This window comes from Alligator mississippiensis, chromosome 2 (assembly GCF_030867095.1).
Source record: "Alligator mississippiensis isolate rAllMis1 chromosome 2, rAllMis1, whole genome shotgun sequence".
Taxonomy (NCBI): domain Eukaryota; kingdom Metazoa; phylum Chordata; order Crocodylia; family Alligatoridae; genus Alligator; species Alligator mississippiensis.
The window spans coordinates 165,711,681-165,722,566 of NC_081825.1; the positions used below are offsets into that span (position 1 = coordinate 165,711,681).

The window sequence follows — 10,886 nt, forward strand, 5'->3', positions numbered from 1 at the left end:
GTCCCATCCAGTGTTTTCAGTTTCTAGTCTATAAATACTTGAACCATTTTTGAACAAAGTGATACTGTTAAATAAATACATAAATAGGAAATAAATGCAGTTGGCTTCAGTCTCCATTGAACATATTGACAAAGAAGGTGAAAGTTGGTTGAAGAGTGACTGACATCTTCACTGAAATGTTTCTTTAAGGACAAAGGAGGTGATTTTTTTTATGTTTGACTTTGCTTAGAGCAATGCTTCGGTATTGACTTAAGCCCTGTGAAAAAAAGGAGAAAAGGGATACAGTGTTATAGGAACTGTTGTGTGGACCAGTTACCTTTAGTTTGAATTGCAGAAGCATCCAATATGGGATGACAAACTAGAGAGTTTGTGGAATCACCCTAGCATTCACAACTAAGAAACGTTTTCAATTAAGTGTGGTTATTTTCTTAATTTACACCTCTGCAAGCAAGAGAAAAATCCATTTTGCATAACCTGATTGTTTCAGATATGCTGAGCATTTGTGGAATGCAAGTCTCCAGGTGGAGTTGCCAGTGCTCATTATATGTGGGACTTATCAGTGGCTCAGCCTGGTCACCATATCTAGGAGAGAGACAGGAGTAGAACATAGTCCCATAATAATGGTATAACCACAGTGTTACTGGCCACATCTACATGAGATGCTGACTGCACAGAAGTTAATCCGCAGTAACCTGAGTAACTCAGGTTATTGTGCAGTAGTGCCAACAAATGTCTTTTTTGTGATGTTACTGTGCAGTAGTTTAATACTACTGCACAGTAGCATCATGTCACAGTTGCTGCCATGTGACACTGCACAGTAGTATTGGGTTACTATGCAGTCAGTGTCTCATGTGGACATGGCCCCTGTTATGTTTTACTTGATCGAGAGTGAGAATTTTTTGGAAAGGATTACTATTGCTTGCTGATAAGGAACACTTATATAACCTACTAAGAAACAGTCTAATTGGGCTTTAAGCCATTTTTCATTAAGTACTTCTAACTGAAAATTAATGACTTACTTGTTCAAAATATCCTGGACAAGGCGCATCACCCAGGGAGCAGTGGGTTCCAAACACACTTCTCTGCCATCTGTAAGAGTAGCACTGCAAGAAGAGAAACAAGAGTTAAGCATCTATGCTTTGGTTTTCCTTTCTTTTCACAGCCTCATCCTTTTGTCAGATACTGTGTCATAGCTGGCATGAATTGACACAGTCCCATTGACTTCATTCTGTATCAGCTAAGGATCTGAGCCAAAATTTCTCAATATCTGCAAAATACCCATCTGAAACACACACAACTCTCTTCCTGTGCATGTGTATGTGCATAGGTCTGCATGGATTCAAGCCATGTAGATATATTCTACATATGTTTAAAATGTCTGTTTTTGTTTTGTTTTCTTCTGTTTTCCATTTTTCATTTTTCCTGACCATTAAATTTAGGGCTAAAATCTGCAGTGCTTACACAAATAAATCTCCCATGTACTCGGCAGTAATTTTATCTGAGTAGATATTCGATTTTGTAATATTCAAATACGGATTTTTTCTGTGACTCAGTGAGTAAGGTGAAGCCCTTTATCACTTAACTTTTAGGACTTTGAAGTATTTCATGCAAGTCTGTCCAAATTTGCCCAGTGAATCTAATTCTTCTTTCTTCCGTTACTTTGAACTGGGATTTTTAGAGATCATTTTGCCTTTGAAATGCCTGCATAACATGGGTTGCCATGTTGTCTTTGCCATTCAGAAGTTTACCAGTCCTCACAATGCAGGTTCTTTTGGCTTCTAATTAATGTTACATCCCTCAAATATGTGGAATTCCTACACCAGGGAAATTGCAGGTTTGTGAGGCTGTGCTAAACATGGTGCAGTAGCGAAAACAGTGTCATGAAAGAGTCACAAAACCTCACTATTATGGACTCTCCCTGATTAGTGAGGACCCATCAGTTTTTCAACCCCTGTGATAACTCTTGAACCAACACATTGCAGACACATTCTCCCTTGTTAAGTAACAGAATTTGGAAAAGGGCTTACATGACTTCAACATTCTGGCAGTGAGGCCCACTTTGGATCAGCTTCACATCCTGAATCCATTTGCGGGGGATGAACTTGGAATGAGTGTTTATGCACTGGCATCGGAGCTCGTTCCCAATCTGTGCTAAGGCCATGCCTGTAACGTGACAAGAAAACTGTGGTCAGAGAAGCAGAAGATCTCACCATCTGAACAAGCAGAGCACAATGAGTTGCTTTTGTGTAAAATGGTTTATTAGTGATGGCTGTTCTTTTTTCACAAAAAGGCTAAGAGATTGTTTCTTCTCTACTCTAATCTGCCTCTCAATATCAAAACTTTTGGGTACCTATACACATGCAGGGAGGCTGCTCTGACACGCTGTAATTACAGTGTGTCAGAGCAGACTCGATTAATCAAGTCTGTTAGTGTCATAATTACCGTGCCCCAGCAGACTCCAGTGCCATGTGCATCAGCATCCCTGTGCTGAAAAATAGCGGTGGGGGGCACAGGTATAGCGCCCCTGCCACTATTTTTCAGTGTGGGGACGCTGATACACATGACGCTGCAGGTACTTTAATTGGAGTGGCTCTAGGAGCCTTTCTCATTAAAGCACTCTCCTCCCTCCCCCCGCACTCCCAGAGCATGTCTATAAATGCCTTTATTTTCAGAACAGCTGTTGCTCTAATGAAATGTCTTTTGTTTTAATCATTTTGAATCTAGGAAGAGTCTTTGCTTGGTTATATAATTTTATTCCATATAAAACTTTAAGTGATACTTGACCCTTTGATCTTTGTCAACTCAAGGCTGGTCACTTATCTTCTATTTATACTGTGTATTCTCTCTTCCAGTGATTATATTTGATTATATTCATAATCATGAATGTGACGACTAAAGGTAATGTCACAAACAGGATCATGTTGTCTTATAAGGAAGAATCAATAGGTACATATGGACATTATAATGAAAAGATCTTTTCTTCATTCAAATAAGAACACAGTAAATAAAACTCAAAATTTTCTTCAGTTAGTAGACTGTATGCAGTCCCAGAGGTGGTGCACCTCTTCTGCTTATTCAAAAGCTATAGGCAAGTAGTTCTTCAGACGTTGCTGAAATATCTATTGCAAAAGTTTTAAAACAAACTACTTTTTAAAATAGATATTAAAGATGCTTCCCCTTATGAACCTATTCATTTAAATATGCATAAGCAACGCTTTTTTCTGTCAGTTTTATAAAGGATTCACTTACCTTCATTCAAAGCTACTGAGATCAGGAAGACAGCCAAGACAATCTTGCAGTTCATGATTACACAAGAATTTTCTTCCTTGACTCTTTTGGCTCTGGGTCAAAGGAACACAGGACCTTTCTTGTCTTCAAAGGCTTCTGGAGTCTGATATGTGTAACCCCTCCTTTTTATATATTGTGTGTGCTCCAGCCCCACCTGTGGAGTCCATCAGAGGAAAATCCAAAATGTGCAAGATGGTATCATGTAATGAGTCATGCTGTGCTGCTAAAACCCCGTTTTCTTTACCATGTACTAAATTGTCATTCAACTGTAATACCTTATTAACAAATACAATACACAAAACATGCAAGATATACAAAATCACTGAAGAGTCATTTATGACTTTACATCCTGTTTCTTCGGAGGTATAGACTGATTTTAGTTAGAGATCCTGGAATTCTGCTTTAAATCTAAGGTGCACATAAGACATAGCTCTTTTAAAAAATCTCTCTGTATTTGAGGTAATGTCTACTATGCCACTTGCACACCTTGGCTGAACTGTAGTCCTGTTGAAATCAATGGTAAAAATGATACTGACTGCACTGTGGCTTGGAATTTGCCCCATGTTTATTATGTATATTACTTAGGTATGGTTGGATTTTTTTTTGCCCCAATTCACAGGTATTTTGTTTACCACAATGGTATCTTATGAAGACAGAAACATAAGAAGTACCTACTATTCTTTAAAGGGAGCTTGGTTGTAATTTTTAATCTGCTTCAGATATAGGTTTAGATGCCTAATTCCAGGCCGCTCTGAACCTCCCAGTCATAGTGGTGTGTCAATAAAGTTGCTGTTTTCAATTAATATAAAAAGACAATTGGCAGTAAGTGGAATTGTGGCTCCTAAGGATACATCTATGTTGCACCCTCAGTACTGTTGGTAGTGCCTGCTCTCTCCCATTTCTGAGTGCATGTGCTACACCAGGAAATATGGTGTTGAAATCACTCTAGGGAGGATTGTGTGTAGTGGTGAAATCGTTCCAATCACTCCACACATTGCCATTCTCAAATACAGAAGAGATTATTTATGTATGTATGTATTTATTTATTAAATTTATATGCCACCCTTCTTAACAGAGACTCGGGGCAGCTTATAATGAATCAAAATAACTTATAAAAAAAAGTAAAGTATTCAAATAAAATATAAAACTAAAACTCGCTAAACAATGGCCCAGCTTAGCTGTACTTGCTAAATGCCTGCCCAAATAGTGCTTCTTAAGTCTTACATGATTCTAAAACATATCCAGGCTCATGCTTTGTTGGACCTAATGGGAGAGGGAGTTCCAGAGCCAAGAAGCTGACCTGCCACACGTTGTTGCCAAGTGAATTTACGAGCTCTGAAAGTGGCTTCAATACTACACTTCTGTGGGTGTAACTACATGTGCACTTTACTGAGCAGTAGGCTAATTTACTGCACAGTAAAGCATCATCATCTACACATGCATGGCAATTAGGCTGGTGTAGACTAATTTACTGTGCCATCAGATAGTTCCATCAATCACAAGTACTATCTGACAGCACAGTAAATTAGTGTGATTAAATGCACATGTAGACAGTGATGTGGGTGCAAATTGTGCCCAGTCAGCACATGGCTCAGCAGCTGCAGGAGTCTCATCCTCCATCATTCGACACAGCCACCCAGAGCCTGGGGCTGACCCCCATGCCCTCTGCCAGCCTGGGGTGAGCCCCAGAGCACACCACCAGCCCACAATGTGCCCCAGAGTCTGCCACCAGCCCAGGGCTCAACCCTGAGGCCAACTGCTGCCAGCCAGAGCTCCCTGCCAGCCTGGGGCTGGCACATGGAAAGCTGTAGCCAGAGCCTGGAGCTCCCCCTGGCAGCTACAGGGGGGCAGAGCAGGACAGGAGAAGCCATGGTCTAAACAGCTCCTCCCAGCTCAACTTGGTCCTGACCCCAGCGCACGTGTAGACACTGTGCCCAGGAACAGTTTACTGTGGAGCAATTTGCTCTGTAGTTTATTCATGTGAATTAATTGCACATGTAGACATGTCCTGTGTTTGGCACATGGTAGTGGGTGCAGGTGGGAAAGTATCTGATAGTGAGAAGATGTGTATAGCCCCATTGAAAATAATGGATAAGGAGAGCTTTTTCAAGATGAAAGGGTTTTTATGATATTTCTATTTCTCCCCCCTGAGCAATCTGGACCCCACATGCCCGGAGTTCTTCCATTTCAGTAGATGCCTAAACTGTAAAAAGGAGTTTGTATCAGTTGAGTTCAAACACATACCTATGCCTAGACTTCCCATTAACAACTGGTAGATACCTCCCTCCTGAGTGAGTAGGCAATCTGGATCATCTTGGAGATTCATCTGGGTCTCCCCAAGAAGCTTGGGGACCTGTGAATCTTTGAATTCTGTTGATTTGGATTTTCCCTACTCCAGAGCAAAGTAGCTAAACTTTAGTTATCACAGGCTGCATCTACACAAGATGCTGACTGGGCAGGAGCCCGATACTACTGTGCAGTGGCAAGAGCAGTGACACAACATTACTGCACAGTACTGTTAGGCTACTACACAGTAGCATCACGAAAAACATTTGTTGGTGCTACTACACAGTAACTTGGGTTACTGCATAGACATTTAGTACTTGTTTATATAAGCACTAAATGACTGTGCAGTTGAGCAGTAAGACCTGCACAGTCAGTGTCCTGTGTAGACTTGACCACAGTGCATAAGTGGAGGCATCTTGGAGGTCAGTTAAGATGTTTCATAGGTATCTTTGCATGTCATCCATACTGGCTGTTGAGAGGAAAGAGTGACATTGACCATACACAAGTGTTATTATATACTCAATATAAACACTTTCTGGGTGGAAAAAAAGTATTATCATTTTTTCTCTCTCTGGTCTCTTTCAGTAACAATACATTTAGGCATTAATAATATAGGAAACACAACATCTAGATAGAAGTGTAACATTTCAGCTTGTTTTCTTCTTTAAGGATTATGGTTTCAGGAATGCTTCTTGTTTATCTGCTGTTATGTGTAGAGATTATAGCCTTTTTGGAGTGGTAAGGGAGAATATAACAGACTAAATGCTGACCTCCTATGTAAGCACATTTTTGTCCTTTAACCTCTGATAGCAAGTAGGTGGAGCATCCTAGAGCATATATGATTAGCAGAGATAAGTTTCACTGCCCTTAAGACTACTATACTTTAGAGTGCACTTGGGATGCCTTAAGTCCAGCGAGGGGGTGCTCTGAGTCCAAAAAGACTGAGAAGCACTGTTCCAGACTCTTTGCTGTGGAGTTGGGACTCAAAGCCTAGGAGCCTTGGAGTCTGCTTCCTGTGTCCATGGCTCCAAAGGCATTCTGTATGGGGTGCCCAGGATCCTGATAGTCCTTCATGCAACTATTCCATTAAGTTGATATTTTTGACAATAAAGAGTGAAACTGCCCAGAATGTCACTTTTGCTAAGCTGCTGCAAGGTACAAATTTTAGTTTGCAGGAACTTTGGAATGCAATTGGCTTTGGTCCTCATCAAGCTGAAAGATTTCCCATGAATTGGAAATGTTACATTTCAGCCAGTTCTGTTTCTGACAATGAGGATAACTGTCACATTAGAGAATGTGTTTTCTCAGACTCAGTGGGTGCATCGACATGAAACATTTACTGCAGAGTGGACTAATTAGTAGGGCTGTGCGAAACGGAAGCGTTTAGTTTCAATCAGTGTTTTGACATTTTGCCAGAACAGTGTTTTGTTTTGATTTTTGTTCTGAGTTGAAACAGCTGTTCCGGTTCATTTCGTTGAAACGTTTTGCCGTTTCAACCCTGTTTTGACATTTCGCCCATAGGATATAATGGGGAAGGTCAAAACAGGCAATAACATTGTCATTTCTAGCCAGAATTTGATGAAACTTGCAGGAATGGTAGCCTCTTCTGAGGGCATGACACGTGCCAAGTATCAAGAATATAGGTGCAGGGGGTTCAGAGAAACTGTACCCTAAAATCTTGAGACCCAAACTCCTGTTACTTGTATGTGTGAAGCCACAGCGGGGTCAAAACTGCAGGCTTGCTAGCCCCTGCTGTGGCCATGAAGCCTGTCAGCTCTCACCAAGATAGGTGCTGTGTGGCTCAGGGTTCTGGGGCCCTGAACCTCTGGATGTCGTCAGGCAAAACTCGTGACATGGGTGCTTGTGACACTGTGTCTATGTTCAGGTGTGCCCTTACTGGTGCTGGGGCCTCTGCACAACATGGCAGTGTGCCCCAGTGAGGTCTCCTCCTCCCCTACAGCCTCATTCCAGTCCACCACTGTAAATAATGTCAGGTGAAAATAATGTAGCTGGCTCAACAGCAATAGCACCAATAGCATCAGCAACATCTAAGGTACCCAAACAGAACTGTCACAGAGCCTTTCTTCTTATAAAGGAATTGGAAGCAAGAAGAAAAGATATTTTGTTGGATATATATTACTCATGGTGTTTGTGATAGTTTATCTTGTGTTTTTATGTTTGTATGTTTATTATGAAAAAAACAGAATAGTTAGAGAAATATCTCTTAGGAAGCTTTCAGGTTGAAAAAACCCTTTGTCAGGCTGAGGAAGTACCTGCAGTTGGTGTGTCTCCTGGTCCTGGATGGAAGGAATAGTAAAGAAGCCAGAGACTGGCCTGGCATGCAATGCAGGCAAGAAAGCCAGTCAGTGAAAATGGAAATGGAGGCATCAGGGGGTGCGGGACAGGCTGCGGTGGGGGGATGGGAGCAAAAGGGGATGTAGCAGTGCAGGTAAAAGTACAGAGGTGCCTGGGGAGTCAGATGTTCGGCAAGTCGCAGTGTGTCAGAATTCCACTGTCTAATCTATATTGAGTCCATGCGTTTCTGTACCTACTACCTAAGAGGCTGATGAAATGAGTGGCTCCATATCCTTGGCAAGATAGACAGCCACCAAGGTATGAACGCTACCTGCCTGATGCTGGGGTCTGGTGGCTCTGGACCCCACCATAGAGGCCATGCCTTTAGCCCACATTGGCAGCACCTGTGGTGGAGGACAAGACCGGCTCGTGGATGATGTGCTATCATGAGACAGTGGATCCCCTTGTTCCACGTCCCCCTGCCTCTGCCATTCTGCCTCCATGACTTTCTTTACCAGCACCTTCATCCACTGATTCAGTGTTTGGCTGCCATATATGGTACCCTTCACCCTTGGGTCACACATGGTGGCCAGCACATGGACTATACTGGACCGCAAGGGATCAAGCCGTTTCCTGATGCCCTCCTTCAGCCGCCTCACCAGTGCCTGCACATCTGGTGACAGTGGTTTGCCCAGCCAGGAACAATGATCCACTGGAAGCTCTCCATTTGGCTCTGAAGTTCCCTCACTATGGGGATCACCTCGCTAAGGAGGGCATCAGCAGCACTGAGGCTCTCGGTGGCCTCAAGGAAGGGCTTGAGGACTACCAAGATCTGGGAGATGGTATCCCACTCAGCTTTGTTCAGGGGGCCACTGATCCTGATCTCCCCAAGCAAGGTCATCTCATGGATGGCCTTCTGTTGCTCCACCAGCCTCTTGAGCATCAGGTATATGGAGTTCCACTGATTCTCCACATCCTACATGATTTTGTGCTGCAAGATGCTCAGCTCTGTTTGTTTGTCCCACAGCATCTTGACCCCTTTGATGCTCCAGTGGAAGTAGCCTGACACCTTCCTGCATCTGGAAATGAGCTTGCTGGTGGTGCTGGCGCCATCACCAGCAGCCCTGTCCCCCTCCAAGGCATCCCTGACAACAAGGTGCAACTTGTGTGCCACACAGCGGATGCCAACAAAGTTGGCATCACAGACCGCTTCGACCATATTGGCTCCATTGTCGGTGACCATGAAGCCGTGGGTGAGCTTACCCTGCCCAATGAGCCATGCCTGCACCAGGCGGGTCATGGCCCCCATGATCTCTGCTGCTGTGTGGGACTCATCCAGCACCTCAGATTGAAGGAGAACCTGCAGACGGCTTGACTGGTCACACCAGTGCCCTGTGAGGGAGAGGTAGGCGTGATCTCCACCCCAGCTGCTCCAGATGTCAGAGGTAAAGTGTAAGGCGACCGGCAGACCTGCCTTGCACAGCTCGTCCCCCAAGTACTCTGCGCGTGCTTCATACAGGGATGGCACCACCCTCCTACTGAAGGTGGTGAGTGTGGGCACTTGGTATGATGGGACTGCAAGCACCATGAGCCTCCTGAACCCTGGCTGCTCAGCGAAGAAGGGCTGGCCATCGGTAGCAAGCATTTCCCCAATACTCTGGGTGAGCTTGGTCAGCCTTGCAACGCGCCCCACTTTTTGTGCGCTTTTTCCCCACTGTTCCAGTTTGGCCTGCCTCTGCTTTGAGGGGACAGGAGCTTTGGAGCACGTGAGAGACTTCCTTTTGGGCACACTCCCACTGGTGCCAGGCTGAGGAGGAGCAAGAGCAAGGGGGTGGTGCCTGTGGAGATGCATCAGCATCCCTGTGGTGGTCATATGTTTTGTTCCTTTGCCCCAGCTGGTTTTGGCTCAGCAATGCAGGCAGCTAGCGTACGTGGGATCATCTGCCAGCTCAGAATGATCCCAGACCACAGTACCAGCTCACTTCTGGGGTCTGGGTGCATCTGTGGATGCTTCTGCACTTTCCCCCTCCTTAGCAGGCAGAGACACAGCAAGAGGAGCAGACTCATCTGAGCCACTTGCCTCCACTTCTACATAAACCTCCTCCGAAGTGCCTTCTGGGGAAGGAGACCTGGCTCAAAGGGAAACTTGAGGGGTGTTGAGCACAAACTCAGCTGATTCCCCTTCCTTCCCCATAATTTCCCTTGCTAGGGCACTAAGATCCAGATCCAGCACCAGCTCTTCTTCTGGCACTGGAAGGCTCAGTATGGGAAGTGACAAAGAGGTGGAGTAGGCTGCTGTGCTGGTGCTGCTAGTTGTGGCTGTCATCATGGTGGGGGTGGGGAGGGTTATAGCTGCTGCATGTGGATGGGATGCAGTCTCGGGCACAGGCAGTGGCTGTGGCACTGCTACCCTCTCCTTGCTGTCTCATCCCTTTTAGCTGAAGGCTGCATCTCAGTTTGGCGGGGTGGGGGGGAACTTACAGCTCTCCCTCTACCCCTTTTCCACCCCTCCCTGAAGGCTGGCCAGTGTGGCCACCTGCCTTTCCACCACGCTTCATGATGTGTTTCATGTCTTCCTTTTCAAGAAATAGATAAATGTATTTGTGTTTCTATATAAACTGAAAACTGTAGGTGTGGTGCAGTGGCGAGATTTATAAACCCGATAGAAATATGTCCGTGTGTGTAGAAAAACTCAAAAGCATTGGTGTATTGAAAAGAATGACCATATAAAAACAAATATATATAGTAAATTCCTATATAGAGTAAATTCTATTGTAACCCTATCCAATATAAGTATAAGATTCAAAAGAATAAATCAATGAATATAATAATAAAATAAACGCACCTACAAGAAGAAGGTATTCTGAAATCCCTCTAGCTAGGGTAGCAAGCAGGGAATCCTTTAGAAAATCAATGCTCCTAGCTGTAGTGGTCTGACAGAGAACTGCTAGAACAGACAGCTCACTAAGGGACCCCAAAGTAGAAAGCAGGGCAGTTAAAAAAATGCTGCCTTTTAT

The 10,886-nt window shown here is 44.1% G+C and overlaps 1 protein-coding gene across 1 annotated transcript; it reads right to left on the bottom strand.

Annotated features, from left to right (window-relative positions):
• Window positions 1–249: 249 nt before the first annotated feature.
• Window positions 250–3,590, bottom strand: LOC102574675 (interleukin-8). The gene is made up of 4 exons (XM_006265654.4): window positions 3,250–3,590; window positions 2,028–2,163; window positions 1,020–1,103; window positions 250–256 (listed from the first exon to the last, which is right to left on the bottom strand). Exons 1-4 carry the CDS (start codon window positions 3,302–3,304, stop codon window positions 250–252), a joined length of 282 nt encoding a protein of 93 aa, XP_006265716.1. The 5' UTR covers window positions 3,305–3,590.
• Between the last annotated feature and the right edge of the window lie 7,296 nt (window positions 3,591–10,886).

What these genes read in the sequence shown, in the direction of transcription:
- LOC102574675 (XM_006265654.4), bottom strand. Translation starts at nt 3,304, where the DNA reads ATGAACTGCAAGATTGTCTTGGCTGTCTTCCTGATCTCAGTAGCTTTG. An exon ending in CTCAGTAGCTTTGAATGAAG is followed by an intron (nt 2,164 to 3,249) that starts GTAAGTGAATCC and finishes GTCACGTTACAG; the next exon opens with GCATGGCCTTAGCACAGATT. An exon ending in TGCCAGAATGTTGAAGTCAT is followed by an intron (nt 1,104 to 2,027) that starts GTAAGCCCTTTT and finishes CTCTTCTTGCAG; the next exon opens with TGCTACTCTTACAGATGGCA.